This window comes from Nerophis lumbriciformis, linkage group LG27 (assembly GCF_033978685.3).
Source record: "Nerophis lumbriciformis linkage group LG27, RoL_Nlum_v2.1, whole genome shotgun sequence".
Taxonomy (NCBI): Eukaryota; Metazoa; Chordata; class Actinopteri; order Syngnathiformes; family Syngnathidae; genus Nerophis; species Nerophis lumbriciformis.
The window spans coordinates 1,050,085-1,069,302 of NC_084574.2; the positions used below are offsets into that span (position 1 = coordinate 1,050,085).

The following is a 19,218-nucleotide window of genomic DNA, read 5'->3' on the forward strand; positions in this document are numbered from 1 at the left end:
CGCCAGCCTGTACCCACCCACTCTGTGCCCTATATAAACCATGGTATGCGAATGCTCCCATTAAAATCTCCTGATGATTGAGGGTACCCCCCCTCATGAAACAGGCCTGTAGAGATGAAATAGTCTTGTGATTTTTTCCCCACACATACATATATATATATATATATATATATATATATATATATATATATATATATATATATATATATATATATATATATATATATATATATATATTTAATTTTATAAACCTTTATTTATAAATTACAACATTTACAAACAATTGAGAAATAATAATAATCAAAATAAGTACAAAAATAGTACAAAAACAGTAAAAGAAAACTGTACAAAACAGCGCGAGGGGGTTGTTAACTCAATAAAGTAACTAAAATAGAATGCAATATATATATATATATATATATATATATATATATATATATATATATATATATATATATATATATATATATATATAACAAAGTGCAAAGCCATAGGTTCACACAAGTTCAGTAAATAATTAAAATTTGGAACATAGAATAAAAGAGGCTGCAAAGAGTGGTCAAGACGGCTCAGAAGATCATCGGCCGCCCTCTCCCCTCTCTGACGGACATCTAAACCTCCCGCTGCCTCAACAGAGCCAGTGCCATCATCAAGGACAGCACCCACCCTGGCTCTGACCTGTTCCACCTGCTGCCCTCTGGGAAGCGCTACAGGTGCATTAAAACCAAAACAAACAGGCTAAAGAACAGCTTCTTCCCCAGGGCCATAACCATCCTGAACGGACTGCCCCATTGTCCTTCATAACTGCCTTCTCTTCGTTGCAATAACCCATTCCACCAACCACCCTGTTTTTGTTTTGTTTTTTCATGTATATATTCATTTCACACCATATTCATTGCACTTCTACATTTTTTAAATTTGTATATATTTGCACATTGTTTTTCTAGCATGCACACATCGCACTGTATGGAATGGCCTCAATCTCGTTACCTTGCGTAATGACAATAAAGCTGATTCTGATTCTGATTCTGATAGCTACACGTATGACAAAAAAGGGGGTGAAATTCAGTGGTATTCAGTGAGGTAAGATGAATTAATTGTCATTGCTCCTGCCAAATGAATTGCACTGAGTGGAGCGGATCACCACTCCAAGATGGCCGCCCCGCGTCTCGTCAGCGCCGGTAGGCAGTAGCGCTCCATGCTGCGTACCCTTAGAACATGTCTATGGAGTCCCCAACATTGACGTCATCAACATGCGACTTAAGTACAAGTCAGGAGTCAGCGACAAAGCAGCACGCTAAATAGTTTTGGGCTTCATACAATGCTTAAATAGTTTTGGGCTTCATACAATGCTTAAATAGTTTTGGGCTACATACAATGATAACATGTCTGTTTGTTGGCTTGTCAGTCAGGAGGAAACGCACAAACCAATTATGTTGCCCCATCTTCAGCCAGTTGTCCTGGGTCGAGGGCCAGAAACCACCATTAAAGACAAGAAGTGCTCCAGGGAGCAAGGTAAATACGTCCTGTTATTCATTACTAAAACGTAGTTGTGGTAGTTGACAAACATGGCTATGGTTTAAGTTGATCCCGAACACGTATGCAGTCACATGTGACACATCAACTTCTCCCAAAGGGAGTAGGAAGATGCAAAGGGTATTTAATCCTGCCCCTTTTCCAATTCATTGTCCATATTATCAATTTGGTTTGCAGCAGTAGTCATTAAAAGCAAGGTACAAACATAGCTCGGTTGGCAGACAACTTGAGGGTTCCAGGTTCGATTCCCGCTTCTGCCCTCCTAGTCACTGCCTTTGTGTCCTTGGGCAAGATAACTTTACCCGCCCACACTTGAGTTGAGTTGAGTTTGAGTTTATTTGGAACATGCAAGCATACAACATGATACATCACAATCTCCAGTTTCTCTTTTCAACATGTTGGAAAAGGAGTAGGAAGAAGCAGAGCTTATTTAATCATACCCCTTTTCTTTTACATAACAGTTGCTAAAACTTTTGTTCACTTCCTGTTCTCAATTTATTCACAATATACTCCATAAGTAATCACAATAAAAATAAGTAAATAAATAATAATTGGTGAAGTAAGTTACATTTCATATGATGAGATTAGTAAGATCATTTTGAGAGTGAAAGAATGAAAGAATGGATGAATTAAATAAATTGAGAATGTTTATCATGGTTCTTCTTCTTTGTACTTTGTAAACACTTTAAGTTTGAAGAGTTTCTTGAAGTGGATCCTATTAGTCCATCCATCCATCTTCTTCCGCTTATCCGAGGTCGGGTCGCGGGGGCAGCAGCTTAAGCAGGGAAACCCAGACTTCCCTCTCCCCAGCCACTTCGTCCAGCTCCTCCCGGGGGATCCCGAGGCGTTCCCAGGCCAGCCGAGAGAGATAGTCTTCCCAGCGTGTCCTGGGTCTTCCCCGTGGCCTCCTACCGGTCGGACGTGCCCGAAACACCTTCCTAGGGAGGCGTTCGGGTGGCATCCTGACCAGCCTTCCCGGTAAGGTCTATTCAGGTGTACTGGAGAGGAGGCTACGCCGGATAGTCGAACCTCGGATTCAGGAGGAACAGTGTGGTTTTCGTCCTGGTCGTGGAACTGTGGACCAGCTCTATACTCTGGGCAGGGTCCTTGAGGGTGCATGGGAGTTTGCCCAACCAGTCTACATGTGCTTTGTAGACTTGGAGAAGGCATTGGACCGTGTACCCCGGGAAGTCCTGTGGGGAGTGCTCAGAGAGTATGGGGTAACGGACTGTCTTATTGTGGCAGTCCGCTCCCTGTACGATCAGTGTCAGAGCTTGGTCCGCATTGCCGGCAGTAAGTCGGACACGTTTCCAGTGAGGGTTGGACTCCGCCAAGGCTGCCCTTTGTCACCCATTCTGTTCATAACCTTTATGGACAGAATTTCTAGGCGCAGTCAAGGCGTTGAGGGGATCTGGTTTGGTGGCTGCAGGATTAGGTCTCTGCTATTTGCAGATGATGTGGTCCTGATGGCTTCCTCCGGCCAAGATCTTCAGCTCTCACTGGATCGGTTCGCAGCCGAGTGTGAAGCGACTGGGATGGGAATCAGCACCTCCAAGTCCGAGTCCATGGTTCTCTCCCGGAAAAGGGTGGAGTGCCATCTCCAGGTTGGGGAGGAGATCTTGCCCCAAGTGGAGGAGTTCAAGTACCTCGGAGTCTTGTTCACGAGTGGGGGAAGAGTGGATCGTGAGATCGACAGGCGGATCGGTGCGGCGTCTTCAGTAATGCGGACGCTGTATCGATCCGTTGTGGTGAAGAAGGAGCTGAGCCGGCAAAGCTCTCGATTTACCGGTCGATCTACGTTCCCATCCTCACCTATGGTCATGAGCTTTGGGTCATGACCGAAAGGACAAGATCACGGGTACAAGCGGCCCAAATGAGTTTCCTCCGCCGGGTGGCGGGGCTCTCCCTTAGAGATAGGGTGAGAAGCTCTGTCATCCGGGAGGAGCTCAAAGTAAAGCCGCTGCTCCTCCACATGGAGAGGAGCCAGATGAGGTGGTTCGGGCATCTGGTCAGGATGCCACCCGAACGCCTCCCTAGGGAGGTGTTTAGGGCACGTCCGACCGGTAGGAGGCCGCGGGGAAGACCCAGGACACGTTGGGAAGACTATGTCTCCCGGCTGGCCTGGGAACGCCTCGGGGTCCCACAGGAAGAGCTGGACGAAGTGGCTGGGGAGAGGGAAGTCTGGGCTTCCCTGCTTAGGCTGCTGCCCCCGCGACCCCACCTCGGATAACTCGGAAGAAGATGGATGGATGGATGGATATCAACCGATACCGATATATACAGTTGTGGAATTAACACATTATTATGCCTAATTTGGACAAGCAGGTATGGTGAAGATAAGGTCCTTTTTTAAAAAATTAATAAGATAAATAAATTAAAAACATTTTCTTGAATAAAAAAGAAAGTAAAACAATATAAAAACAGTTAAATAGAAACTAGTAATGAATGAAAATGAGTCAAATGAAGTGTTAAAGGTTAGTACTATTAATGGAGCAGCATCATGTGTGCTTACGGACTGTATCCCTTGCAGACTGTATTGATATATATTGATATATAATGTAGGAACCACAATATTAATAACAGAAAGAAACAACCCTTTTGTGTGAATGATTGTAAATGGGGGAGGGAGGTTTTTTGGGTTGGTGCACTAATTGTAAGTGTATCTTGGGTTTTTTATGTTGATTTAATGAAAAAAAAAAAACGATTCCGATAAAAAAAAATCCCGATACCGATAATTTCCGATATTACATTTTAAAGCATTTAAAATATTGATGTCCGATATTATCGGTCATCTCTAGTACAAATACATACAACATACAAACCATCATGAAGGCATTGAGCTAAAAACTAAAAAAAACATTTGTAATACAATAAAAACTAATCCTCACACGTCGCTTCCCACTAAAGTGAGTGTGCAGAGCAGCTAAGCTTGTTTAAGAAGCTCATTTATAAAGTCAACAGCTGAGGGAACAAAGGATCTTGTGTATATTCCTGTTACTATGGACGTACCTGCATCCTGAGGGCAAGAATGTAAACTCTGAGAAGAGAAGATGCTGAGGGTTGACCAGAATGGCCTTTGTCTTCTGGATGACTCTGGCCTGATAGATCTGGTTCAGGGGGTTCAAGGTTACAAATTACTGACACATACCACCACTTCCCCTTCTCATTTTGTAACACAATTTACATCAACGACATACAACAGTTCTCTTAATAAACCGGTTATAATTCTCAAACTGAGATGAATAATATCTCATTTTCTATAAGGTTTGAAACGTTGATCAAACTCTTCTTTATGGTTCTTGTGTAAACACTTTGTCTGAACAGCCTCTTAAAGTGGATCATATTAGTACATTGTTTATTAAACCATTCCATCATTGAATTCCTTATACTGATGTGCTCAAGGTCTTAATTGTTGTACAAACCCCGTTTCCATATGAGTTGGGAAATTGTGTTAGATGTAAATATAAACGGAATACAATGACTTGCAAATCCTTTTCAAGCCATATTCAGTTGAATATGCTACAAAGACAACATATTTGATGTTCAAACTCATAAACTTTGTTTTTTTTCTGCAAATAATAATTAACTTAGAATTTCATGGCTGCAACACGTGCCAAAAGTAGTTGGGAAAGGGCATGTTCACCACTGTGTTACATGGCCTTTCCTTTTAACAACACTCAGTAAATGTTTGGGAACTGAGGAGACACATTTTTGAAGCTTCTCAGGTGGAATTCTTTCCCATTCTTGCTTGATGTACAGCTTAAGTTGTTCAACAGTCCGGGGGTCTCCCTTGTGCTATTTTAGGCTTCACATTTTCAATGGGAGACAGGTCTGGACTACAGGCAGGCCAGACTAGTACCCACACTCTTTTACTATGAAGCCACGTTGATGTAACACGTGGCTTGGCATTGTCTTGCTGAAATAAGCAGGGGCGTCCATGGTAACGTTGCTTGGATGGCAATATATGTTGCTCCAAAACCTGTATGTACCTTTCAGCATTAATGGCGCCTTCACAGATGTGTAAGTTACCCATGTCTTGGGCACTAATACACCCCCATACCATCACAGATGCTGGCTTTTACACTTTGCGCCTATAACAATCCGGATGGTTCTTTTCCTCTTTGGTCCGGAGGACATGACGTCCACAGTTTCCAAAAACAATTTGAAATGTGGACTCGTCAGACGACAGAACACTTTTCCACTTTGTATCAGTCCATCTTAGATGAGCTCAGGCCCAGCGAAGCCGACGGCGTTTCTGGGTGTTGTTGATAAACGGTTTTCGCCTTGCATAGGAGAGTTTTTAACTTGCACTTACAGATGTAGCGACCAACTGTAGTTACTGACAGTGGGTTTCTGAAGTGTTCCTGAGCCCATGTGGTGATATCCTTTACACACTGATGTCGCTTGTTGATGCAGTACAGCCTGAGGGATGGAAGGTCACGGGCTTAGCTGCTTACGTGCAGTGATTTCTCCAGATTCTCTGAACCCTTTGATGATATTACAGAGCGTAGATGGTGAAATCCCTAAATTCCTTGCAATAGCTGCTTGAGAAAGGTTTTTCTTAAACTGTTCAACAATTTGCTCACGCATTTGTTGACAAAGTGGTGACCCTCGCCCCATCCTTTGTTTCATGGAATCTACTTTTATACCCAATCATGGCACCCACCTGTTCCCAATTTGCCTGCACACCTGTGGGATGTTCCAAATAAGTGTTTGATGAGCATTCCTCAACTTTATCAGTATTTATTGCCACCTTTCCCAACTTCTTTGTCATGTGTTGCTGCCATCAAATTCTAAAGTTAATGATTATTTGCAAAAAAAAAAAGTTTATGAGTTTGAACATCAAATATGTTGTCTTTGTAGCATATTCAACTGAATATGGGTTGAAAATTATTTGCAAGTCATTGTATTCCGTTTATATTTACATCTAACACAATTTCCCAACTCATATGGAAACGGGGTTTGTACATACTTACACATTTTTCTCTTATTCCTTTTGTGTTGAGAATAATTGTAGTACATTCTTGTGTAACAGGTTACAGTTGGCAAACACACAAAACCATTGAATTTCAATATTTTGCATTTAATACATAAAGGGTTTGTATTTTCTCTATATCCAACATTATGTATTACTTTAACTGACTTTGTTTGCAACACGGTTAGTGAATGAAGCATACCATTATAGTTATTAGTTCCAAATGTACAATATGTCAATGAAATTCACATTTGAAGTAATCATTTCAAATGTTGTCCCTTTGCAACCAGTCGAATTGAAAGCCGACTGCAACAAAAGCCTTGTCAGTGTTAAGCAGGTAAGACGACAACAACGTACGGTCTGGGGCAATGGCTGTTTGCGTATCGCTAAATCAACTTATACGCATTTCTTTCTTCTCGTTGTTTTAACGAAGCTGGGCGTCAACCCCACCTGCATAGGTTCCCGGGTGTTGGGTCACGGGAAGGAGGTGAAAATGAAGGCCGGAGAGTTGCTTTACATTGTCAATGAGCTGTACCCCTACACCGTGCAGTTCAAGGAAGACAGCGGGGGGCTTTCTGGAAGCCGCAAAAGACCACTGGAGATGTCTACAGCGGAGAAAGAAAGCCACAAAGAGGCTGCGAGTGTGAAGGCGGCCAAACAGACGGAAGAATTATCCAGTGGGAGAAGTGTAAGAAACTATTATTATACTTAAAAGTGCCTTGTTTTACCAGTTCTTTTTGGTAATTAGTTACAACCTAATCACTGTGGCAGGTTCAAGGGCAAATATGCCTATTTAATTCTGTATTAAGTATATGCCGTATTCATTCTGTATTAAGTATAGTGGCCTCAACTGCAGAGAGTAGCAGGTGTCTATTAAGGTATAATGGTATTTTTTCCATAAAGGGGTCATATTATGATTTGTTTTCTACATTTAAAAGACTTCCTTGTGGTCTACAAAACATGTAATGGCGGTTGTTGGGTCAAAATCCATTGCTATTTTGTATAAAGTAAGACACATGCTGAATAAGACATGTCTGCATATGTTATATTATTCTTTTAGTTTTCCATATTTAACATATTGTGTTGAAGTTTGGGGAAATGTTTATAAAACAAACATAGACCATACTTGCCAACCTTGAGACCTCCGATTTCGGGAGGTGGGGGGTGGGGGGGGGTGTTAGGGTGGGGGGTAGGGCGTGGTTGGGGGCGTGGTTAAGAGGGGAGGAGTATATTTACAGCTAGAATTCACCAAGTCAATTATTTTATGTATATATATATATATATATAAGAAATACTTGACTTTCAGTGAATTCTAGCTATAAATATATATTTATTTTATTATATATATAAAAATAAGAGAAATACTTGAATTTCAGTGTTCGTTTATTTACACATATACACACACATAACACTCATCTACTCATTGTTGAGTTAAGGGTTGAATTGTCCATCCTTGTTCTATTCTCTGTCACTATTTTTCGAACCATGCTGAACACCCTCTCTGATGATGCATTGCTGTGTGAAATGCACTAGATGGCAGTATTGTCCTGTTTAAGAGTGTCACAACATTGCTGTTTACGGCAGACGAACTGCTTTACGGTAGAGGAAAACGCGTCACTCAGGTCCGCATGGAGCTGGAGGGGGCGTGGCCTACAGCTCCGCCTGAATTTCGGGAGATTTTCGGGAGAAAATTTGTCCCGGGAGGTTTTCGGGAGAGGCGCTGAATTTCGGGAGTCTCCCGGAAAATCCGGGAGGGTTGGCAAGTATGACATAGACCCAATAATTAAACTTAAAAAAGGGGCCATTAGAATAATAGACAAAGCGTGCTACTATGAACATACCAATCCATTATTTATAAGTTCTAATGTGTTGAAATGTTCAGATATTGTGTTTTTAAAAGAAATGGAAATTGTGTTTGAAGTAAAGAACAACAGCCTTCCAGCTTGTATTCTTAGCTTATTTACATTAAGAGGAGAAAACTATAATAATTTAATTGATTTTTGAAATATGTAAAGTAAGAAGGAATATAAAATACAAATGTATTTCAGTTTTAGGAGTTAAATGGTGGAACAAGCTCAGTGATGTAGTTCTTTGTTAAGGTTTAAGAAAACCTTGAAAGGTGAAATAATTGAAAATGATCAAATATAGCAACGATTACTTTCATCACATGGATTTTTTTTAACGATGTTCCAGGTCATCTTATTTTCAGTGAAGGTATAGGATAGGCAAATATAAGCTTCAGCCTATTCCTTTTTCGGTCATTCTTTTTCTTTTCTTTTTGTGTGTTAATGTGTATGATTGTTAAATATGTATAATCTGTACCGTATTTTTCGCAGTATAAGTCGCACCGGAGTATAAGTCGCACCTGCCGAAAATGCATAATAAAGAAGGAAAAAAACCATATATAAATCGCACTGGAGCCCGGCCAAACTATGAAAAAAACTGCGACTTATAGTCCGAAAAATACGGTACTGTTAAACTGCTCACACTAAATGGTTGATGGTTGATTATATGACCCAAATAAACTTATTTCATTCATTCAAAATGTTGCATAGATACATTTTTACAGACAGTTTTCAAGCTGCTTTCTGACAGTCTTTTCAGGATGCGCTGTTTTGCTGGCGGTCTTATTTACGTGCCTCAGACATAAAAAAAAAAGTACATCTGTTGCAGGAAAGTGTTGGCCATTGGAGCCAAGGCCTGAAGGCGTCGATGCAGGACCCCAACATGCAGGTGCTTTTTCCCTCTGAAATGTATCAATTTGATGACTCCATTGATAGCGAGATGACGTCATCATCTCTGAATTGTCGGTGTAGGTGTACAAGGACGACCAAGTGGTGGTCATCAAAGACAAATACCCCAAGGCGCGTTACCATTGGCTGGTCCTGCCGTGGGTGTCCATTGCGAGCCTGAAGGCCCTGCGCAAGGAGCACTGCGGCCTGCTGCGCCACATGCACGGCGTGGCTGAGCAAATGGTGCAACAGTGCCCACAGGCCAGGTCCTTAGACTTTCGCAGTGGCTACCACGCCATTCCCAGCATGAGGTAAGGTCAGGAGGTGTGGAGAAAATTCGATTTTCAGAATAATCGCGATTCTTATTTGTAACGATTATTGAAAAAATTCAAAAATCAATTTATTTTTTATTTTTTTTACAATCTGTCCTGTCCAGTCACTCAGGAAAATCATATTGTTGATGTCAATCAGAGGTGCCCATTACCTCGATGGCAGAGGGTGTCAGGCATTTTCATTTGACCATGAATTGATTAACGTGGACCCCGACTTAAAGAAGTTGAAAAACTTATTGGGGTGTAACAATTTAGTGGTTAATTGTACGGAATATGTACTGTACTGTGCAATCTACTAATAAAAGTCTCAATTAATCAATCAATCATTAAAAAAGTAGACCTAGAAATGATGGATCATCAATCTTCACCAAGACGTGACTTTGGTCACTTGATTGATAATCACGGCACCCGAGGGTCTTGTGAGATGACGCTGGCTGCTGCCTGATCATTATTAAGAAAAAATGACCGACAGGAAGGCGAGAAACGCTTTTTATTTCGACCGTACCTCCTGTCAAAAGCCTAAGGACTATGTTAGGTATTATTTAAAAAAATGACCGACAGGAAGGCGAGAAACGCTTTTTATTTCGACCGTACCTGCCGTCAAAAGCCTAAAGACCGACCGCACAGTTCCTGTCTTCACAATAAAAGCCCTGCTTCATCCTGCCTGCGCTAACAGAATAAGGGTTTGCCGCCAATGTATTTCTTGTAAAGTGCATAAAAAGGAGTATGGAAGCTGGACAAACTTTCATGTGGTATTGGACAGAAAGGAGGACTGTTTTTCTCCTCCATTGTAAAATGTGGAGGTTATCATCACTACTGTCTGATTCCAATCATCACAATCATACCAACTTATATTCTTGTCTTCATGAAAGAAAGGAATGTTAAACATGCTTGTATTATCATGAAACACCTTTAACTTGTTAACATCTCTTTCATAAATAAATCAATATAAATGATATATATGAATGAGGTAGATCACCTCCACTTGGTACATTGAAAAGTAGCTGGCCTGCAGAAAAAGTGTGGCCACCCCTGATGTACAAACCCTTTTTCCATATGAGTTGAGAAATTGTGTTAGATGTAAATATAAACGGAATACAATGATTTGCAAATCCTTTTCAAGCCATATTCAGTTGAATATGCTACAAAGACAACATATTTGATGTTCAAACTCATAAACATTTTTTTTTTTGCAAATAATCATTAACTTTAGAATTTGATGCCAGCAACACGTGACAAAGAAGTCGGGAAAGGTGTCAATAAATACTGATAAAGTTGAGGAATGCTCATCAAACACTTATTTGGAACATCCCACAGGTGTGCAGGCAAATTGGGAACAGGTGGGTGCCATGATTGGGTATGAAAGTAGATTCCATGAAATCCTCAGTCATTCACAAACAAGGATGGGGCGAGGGTCACCACTTTGTCAACAAATGCGTGAGCAAATTGTTGAACAGTTTAAGAAAAACCTTTCTCAACCAGCTATTGCAAGGAATTTAGGGATTTCCCCATCTACGGTCCGTAATATCATCAAAGGGTTCAGAGAATCTGGTGAAATCACTGCACGTAAGCAGCTAAGCCCGTGACCTTCCATCCCTCAGGCTGTACTGCATCAACAAGCGACATCCGTGTGTAAAGGATATCACCACATGGGCTCAGGAACACTTCAAAAATCCACTGCCAGTAACTACAGTTGGTCGCTACATCTGTAAGTGCAAGTTAAAACTCTCCTATGCAAGTTCCCAAACGTTTACTGAGTGTTGTTAAAAGGAAAGGCCATGTAACACAGTGGTAGGCATGTGATTTTTCCGTCTAAAAGTCGGAATTCCGTCTTTTTTAATCTCGGGAAGAAAAAAAAATTATCTCCCGTTTTTCCGTTTTTTTTCCCGACCCTAAATCAAGATTCGAGGCGTAGTTTATGTTACGCCGTAGTTGATTGGTCGATATGTTCCTTGTGACCAATCAGGACATCTGTTATGAATGATGACGTTAATAACGTCATCATTCATAATGGTTATTACCGCCATTTTCCATATGTAAATGATGTCGGTTCTCGAGAGAAAGGACGCTTTACGAGTAAAAGAAATTGATAAACGTCAAAAATAAGTTTCGATGGGACTGGATGGAAAGGGAAATAACTGATACTGTTGGGAAGAAGGAAGTTACGACTTTGTTCGGTGATTTTATTCGGAAAATCGATCGTCCCGGAAAGGTTTTGTGCACGTGGTGTCATGATAATATTGACTATGGATCACAAGGTTTCAAGGCTTTGGAAGTACATGCGAAACGCCAAAAACATATGAAACAACTTGAAGCAAGGTATGTTCTATTAATGATGTTTTCATGTCTTTAAACACTAAAATGTTTTCTTCAAATGGTGCTGTCTTTGTTAATTTTAGCATGTTAAATTGGTGAAAAACCAGGATCTTCGGGGGGCGTCACCCCCTTGTCCCCCCACCAGACTCCCGGAAATTTTTTCAGTCTTTTTCATTGTGGTCAAACATGCCTGCAGTGGTGAACATGCTCTTTCCCAACTACTTTGGCACGTGTTGCAGCCATGAAATTCTAAGTTAATTATTTGCAAAAAAATATATAGTTTATGAGTTTGAACATCAAATATGTTGTCTTTGTAGCATATTCAACTGAATATGGCTTGAAAATGATTTGCAAATCATTGTATTCCGTTTATATTTACATCTAACACAATTTCCCAACTCATATGGAAACGGGGTTTGTAGATGATCTATTTTTATACCCATTTTTATTCACTGGCTTTTAACCCAGCATGAGACTTTAAACTGTTTTTAACTTTTTAACTGCTTTTTATCTAACAAATTGTTCTTAGGATAATTTGTATTTGCTTTTTCAATGTGGATTTTACTTCTGTTTTAAATGTTATTTTTTAGTTTGTCCTTTGCCTCTATTTCTTTGTGGTGTACAGCCCTTTGTTCTTCAACTTGTTCTTGTTTTTAAAGGGCTTTATAACTAAAGTTGGTAGGGTATGGTATCTATAGCTGCTGTATAGATTTACTTTAGAAAAAAGAAGTGTGGGATACTTCTCTTGTTGTCTTATTTGATGTTTGGGTAGAATTTTATTCAACAAAAAATATTTTTCTTTTAGGAAATATAGAAATTGATTCGAGCTGTTTATCCATTTTATGGAGGAATGTAGTTCACCATAGAATTGTATTGAAATTAAATAAAAAAAATCGAGAATGGTTTTAAATCTATTTTAAATAGAATCGTTACCCCCAGGAATCGAATCGAATCGTGTGACGAGCCAAGATTCACAGCCCAATAATACATGTCACATACTTTCAACCTAAATGGAGAGTTTAGTCAGAAAAAAGCTAAGCCACTCTTCTCTCTCAGCCATGTGCACCTCCATGTGATCAGCCAAGACTTTGACTCTCCTTGCCTGAAGAACAAAAAGCACTGGAACTCCTTCACCACCGAATATTTCATCAATTCCCAGGGTGAGAGAAATGTCTTTTGTCGGAAATAGCAAGTCCTGTTCGAATAAATCATTTTATTTCTCCGCAGACGTGATCGGCATGCTTGAAAGCGATGGAAGGGTGACAGTCAGAGAAGGCACCAGTGACTTGTTGAAGGCACCCCTCAGGTGCCACCTGTGTCGCCACCAGCCTGCCACTATACCTGCTCTGAAACAGCATCTGAAGTCTCACTTTCCCAGCTGAGAGTGACGCCCTCAAACGCAACACAGTCGTCATAGGTAAGGGGTGTCCAAATCAAAAAGTTCGTACAGTGAAGCAGTTTTCTTCCTACGAAACAATGTAAATATAAATAATTGGTCCCGGCCTCGACAAAAGTCCATATTTTAGTGAAGGTTTGTAGACTTTGAACACAGCCATCTTTTTATTAACAAGCCAAAACAACGACAAGCTGAACTGCTGTATGCCAACACGCGCACACACACGCAGAAGTCCCTTTGGTGCCCTCACAAAGAATTAGAAATCACAAAAATCCTTCACTTTAACAAGCCAAAACAAAAACAACGACAAGCTGCTTTTGGTGCTCTCACATACTATTAGAAATCACACAAATCCTTCACTTTAACAAGCCAAAACAACGACAATCTGCTGTCCTCTGTATGCGCTGCTCTGCCAACACACGCACACACGCAGAAGTCCCTTTGGTGCCCTCACAAAGAATTAGAAATCACAAAAATCCTTCACATTAAGAAGCCAAAACAACGACAAGCTGCTGTCCTCTGTATGCGCTGCTCTGCCAACACGCGCGCACACACGCAGAAGTCTCTTTGGTGCCCTCACAAACAATTAGAAATCACAAAAATTCAACTTTAACAACCATATTGCGACGATAATAAACATTTAAAATGTAAAATTCACTTACATTAACATCAGCAAAGTAGGAACCGACAAGAAAAGACCAGACAGAGAGGGGGAGAGAGGGGAGGGGCCGTGTGTGTTTGTGTGTGCGCTTGAAAGAGGCGCAGCTGAATGAGAAGTAGCTCGTACCCTCCGCTGTGAGATAAGTCTGCTTTGGCATATTTTTCCAGAAAAGTCTGGTGTCACCACAATTAATACTTGTTGTGGTACAAAGCCTGTTTCGTTGTGAGCGCCATTATTGTACTCCTTGCAAAAATATATGTATTTTTTAAAAACTCCCTCCTTCTTTCCAACCTAGTCTGTTGTCTTTTTGGGACTCCTATTGAGTTAGAAAAATGGACAAAACTTGTCATAAAGCGAAAAAACACAGAAAACACCGACGCTAAAGCGCTGAGAAGTGACAAGTAGTGTACTGAGAAGTGACTAGTAGTGTACTGAGAAGTGACTAGTAGTGTACTGAGAAGTGATTAGTAGTGTACTGCGCAGCAAGTCACCTGGAAGGCTCCGCCTCCCCAGAATTCTACACCCTGCTTTTTGCCTGCAGGCGGGACACAAAATGAAGTGTTCGCACACACTTGGCTCCATCTAAAAGTTTGGAAAATCGAAAAGTGTGCAAATAAAGGGGTTTGTAAATCGAGGTTCCGGTGTACTTACTTCCATGAAAAGTAAGTCGGACAATAAATGAGCTGCAACAGGCCATACATGGACCCTGGGCCACATCTTGGACACCCCTGTCATACCTTCATTAAAACCCTCTACGTTGATTGGACCTTTTACACAAATGTGATCAATTTGTTTGTTTGGATTAAAGAAGTAAAAAAGGATAGTGTCTATTAAGGCTGTCTTCAAACAAAGGACAATTCAGTTTGGAGGTATCCTCTTGACAAAGTTCATTATCCTTTCCAGTAAAAACTGTTACGATGTTTACTTCCTCTATTTAGTCAAGTTTGATGTCCTCTGGTGCTGTGGCAGAACTGAGGACCTTACAAACGGTGCTTTAGCCTTTTTTTGAGGTGGTAAAAGTTGAAAATCAGATCTTTGTTTTGTTCACTTTAACGAAAGACTGCATTCCTTGAACTAACTGTGGAATATTCAAGTAAGAAGTTCAAATACAATTCTGCTCAGGGTCCCAATGTAGCCCGAAGACCTCACTATCTTGCAAACAACCAATATCTGAACCCAGGAAGTGTCGCTTGAACTTTAGTGCTATGAAACAGAACTGAACCAAACCAGCTGCTGGGTACTTGTAACACGCGCTGCACTCGCCACACAGCAGAGGGCGCTGTTTCTACCGGTTTACTCTGGATGGACAATATTTTTTAACGCTTTTTTTTTTCCCCCTAAGATGAACTCAAATAGTATCTTTTCCATATTGATTAGGTTGAACCTTTTTTCAGCAAAGCATTTTTGTTTGGAAAATAAAGAGACGTAAAACACAATAGTATTTTTGATTTATTGCTGTCCAAAACTGTCTTTCTTTAAACATTGAGAATACAAATATTTATCAAATAAAGATTTGTGCACATAAAGTAATCATGGACTCAAAGTGCCGTCTTTTGGGATTCTAATAAAGATGTTTTCTTATATGCTATAAAAACTATAAATATATAATTCTCAGTTGCAATTACATATTATGTACAGTATTGTCCATATTTCTGTAAGGAGTCAACCTACAAAACTGGCAAAGTATGAAATACTTTTGTTGATTTTTAGAATGACAGAGCATAACATAACTTTTATATATTGTGATTGACCACATGCTGTACTTACTCATCTGCAGAGAGCACCAGGCATGCACTACTGCCTTCTGAAATACATCTCCTATTGAGAAGTCCCACATCCTTGTGTGGAGCTCAGCCGACGACAAGGATCTGGCCAGAGTCAGGTTATTAAAATGTAGAAGTGTTGTAAAATCTAGGTTGTGATCATTTATTTAGTATTACAATTGGGTGAGAATGTATTTTCTAATTGAAGGTGAGGCATTCATTTATTCAGGTTGGTCGCCCATGCATTGTTGAAATGTTTGTTTTGATTTGAGGAAAAAACTCTATCCGACTATCCATCTTTTTGCACTTATGCTAGGACGGGTCGCGGGGGCAGCAGCCTAAGCAGAGAAGGTCAGACTTCCCTCTCGTCAGATACTTTGTCTAGCTCCTGCCGAGGCGTTCCCAGGATAGCTGGGAAATATAGTCCCCCCCGCCCCCCAACGTGTCCTGGGTCTTCCCCGTGGCCTCTTACCGGTCGGAGTTCCCTTAACACAGGGGTCGGCAACCCGCGGCTTTAGAGCCGCATGCGGCTCTTTAGCGCCGCCCTAGTGGCTCTGGAGCTTTTTCCAAAATGTATGAAAAATGGAAAAAGATGAGGGGAAATTTTTTGTTTGTTTGTTTTAATATGGTTTCTGTAGGAGGACAAACATGACACAAACCTCCCTAATTGTTATAAATCACACTGTTTATATTAAACATACTTCACTGATTCGAGTATTTGGCGAGCGCCGTTTTGTCCTACTAATTTTGGCGGTCCTTGAACTCACCGTAGTTTGTTTATATGGAACATTTCTCCGACTTACTAGGACGTGTTTTATGCCACTTCTTTTTCTGTCTCATTTTGTCCACCAAACTTTTAACGTTGTGCGTGAATGCACAAAGGTGAGTTTTGTTGATGTTATTGACTTGTGTGGAGTGCTAATCAGACATATTTGGTCACTGCGTGACTGCAAGCTAATCGATGCTAACATGCTATTTAGGCTAGCTACAGGTAAAAGCCAGTAAATTAGAATATTTTGAAAAACTTGATTTATTTCAGTAATTGCATTCAAAAGGTGTAACTTGTACATTATATTTATTCATTGCACACAGACTGATGCATTCAAATGTTTATTTCATTTAATTTTGATGATTTGAAGTGGTAACAAATGAAAATCCAAAATTCCGTGTGTCACAAAATTAGAATATTACTTAAGGCTAATACAAAAAAGGGATTTTTAGAAATGTTGGCCAACTGAAAAGTATGAAAATGAAAAATATGAGCATGTACAATACTCAATACTTGGTTGGAGCTCCTTTTGCCTCAATTACTGCGTTAATGCGGCGTGGCATGGAGTCGATGAGTTTCTGGCACTGCTCAGGTGTTATGAGAGCCCAGGTTGCTCTGATAGTGGCCTTCAACTCTTCTGCGTTTTTGGGTCTGGCATTCTGCATCTTCCTTTTCACAATACCCCACAGATTTTCTATGGGGCTAAGGTCAGGGGAGTTGGCGGGCCAATTTAGAACAGAAATACCATGGTCCGTAAACCAGGCACGGGTAGATTTTGCGCTGTGTGCAGGCGCCAAGTCCTGTTGGAACTTGAAATCTCCATCTCCATAGAGCAGGTCAGCAGCAGGAAGCATGAAGTGCTCTAAAACTTGCTGGTAGACGGCTGCGTTGACCCTGGATCTCAGGAAACAGAGTGGACCGACACCAGCAGATGACATGGCACCCCAAACCATCACCCAACCATGCAAATTTTGCATTTCCTTTGGAAATCGAGGTCCCAGAGTCTGGAGGAAGACAGGAGAGGCACAGGATCCACGTTGCCTGAAGGCTAGTGTAAAGTTTCCACCATCAGTGATGGTTTGGGGTGCCATGTCATCTGCTGGTGTCAGTCCACTCTGTTTCCTGAGATCCAGGGTCAACGCAGCCGTCTACCAGCAAGTTTTAGAGCACTTCATGCTTCCTGCTGCTGACCTGCTCTATGGAGATGGAGATTTCAAGTTCCAACAGGACTTGGCGCCTGCACACAGCGCAAAATCTACCCGTGCCTGGTTTACGGACCATGGTATTTCTGTTCTAAATTGGCCCGCCAACTCCCCTGACCTTAGCCCCATAGAAAATCTGTGGGGTATTGTGAAAAGGAAGATGCAGAATGCCAGACCCAAAAACGCAGAAGAGTTGAAGGCCACTATCAGAGCAACCTGGGCTCTCATAACACCTGAGCAGTGCCAGAAACTCATCGACTCCATGCCACGCCGCATTAACGCAGTAATTGAGGCAAAAGGAGCTCCAACCAAGTATTGAGTATTGTACATGCTCATATTTTTCATTTTCATACTTTTCAGTTGGCCAACATTTCTAAAAATCCCTTTTTTGTATTAGCCTTAAGTAATATTCTAATTTTGTGACACACGGAATTTTGGATTTTCATTTGTTGCCACTTCAAATCATCAAAATTAAATGAAATAAACATTTGAATGCATCAGTCTGTGTGCAATGAATAAATATAATGTACAAGTTACACCTTTTGAATGCAATTACTGAAATAAATCAAGTTTTTCAAAATATTCTAATTTACTGGCTTTTACCTGTATATGTACATATTAGTGATGGGTTGATGAGGCGTCATGAAGCGTTTCGACACATTGCAAAACTGTATTGATACTGTGTCGATACTGTGTCACTAAATACTGACATCTGCTGGACATTAAAAATCCCTACAGGCAACCTATGGACCGACTCAACTGACACTGATTTGATGCCCTAGTACAGGGGTCACCAACCTTTTTGAAACCAAAAACTACTTCTTGGGTACTGATTAATGCGAAGGGCTACCAGTTTGATACACACTTAAATAAATAAATATATTGTCATTTGTAAGTTACACGTAAGTGTGATTTAAACAAGAATAGCTAAATAAATACATTTATATATATAAAAAAATGGGTATTTCTGTCTGTCATTCCGTCGTACATTTTTTTTTTTCCTTTTACGGAAGGTTTTTTGTAGAGAATAAATGATGAAAAAAACCACTTAATTGAACGGTTTAAAAGAGGAGAAAACACGAAAAAAATTAAAATAAAATTTTGAAACATAGTTTATCTTCAATTTCGACTCTTTAAAATTCAAAATTCAACCGACAAAAAGAAGAGAAAAACTAGCTTATTTGAATCTTTTTGAAAAAATTATAAAAAGAATTTATGGAACATCATTAGTAATTTGACCTGATTAAGATACATTTTAGAATTTTGATGACATGTTTTAAAATTGGTTAAAATCCAATCTGCACTTTGTTAGAATATTTAACAAATATATATTTCTAACAAAGACAAATCAGTATTTCTTCTAGATTTTCCAGAACAAAAATTTTAAAAGAAATTCAAAATACTTTGAAATAAGATTTAAATTTGATTCTACAGATTTTCTAGATTTGCCAGAATAATTGTTTTGAATTTTAATCATAGTAAGTTTGAAGAAATGTTTCACAAATATTCTTCGTCGAAAAAACAGAAGCTAAAATA

The 19,218-nt window shown here is 40.2% G+C and overlaps 1 protein-coding gene across 5 annotated transcripts in view; it reads left to right on the forward strand.

Annotated features, from left to right (window-relative positions):
* The first annotated feature begins 1,252 nt into the window (after positions 1-1,252).
* aptx (aprataxin) overlaps positions 1,253-19,218 on the forward strand; it is a 34,067-nt gene continuing 16,101 nt past the window's right edge. The window contains exons 1-8 of one of the 5 annotated variants that reach the window (XM_061923071.2): positions 1,253-1,515; positions 6,802-6,848; positions 6,945-7,199; positions 9,185-9,244; positions 9,328-9,554; positions 12,948-13,051; positions 13,119-13,308; positions 15,726-15,860. In XM_061923071.2, the coding sequence (XP_061779055.2) occupies positions 1,386-1,515; positions 6,802-6,848; positions 6,945-7,199; positions 9,185-9,244; positions 9,328-9,554; positions 12,948-13,051; positions 13,119-13,273 (978 nt within the window). In that variant the 5' untranslated portion in view covers positions 1,253-1,385 and the 3' untranslated portion in view covers positions 13,274-13,308; positions 15,726-15,860. Of the gene's footprint in view, positions 1,516-6,801; positions 6,849-6,944; positions 7,200-9,184; positions 9,245-9,327; positions 9,555-12,947; positions 13,052-13,118; positions 14,166-15,725; positions 15,861-19,218 lie in introns of those variants that run through there. The other 4 variants (XM_061923072.2, XR_009810078.2, XM_061923070.2 and 1 more) reach the window with 4 other exon arrangements.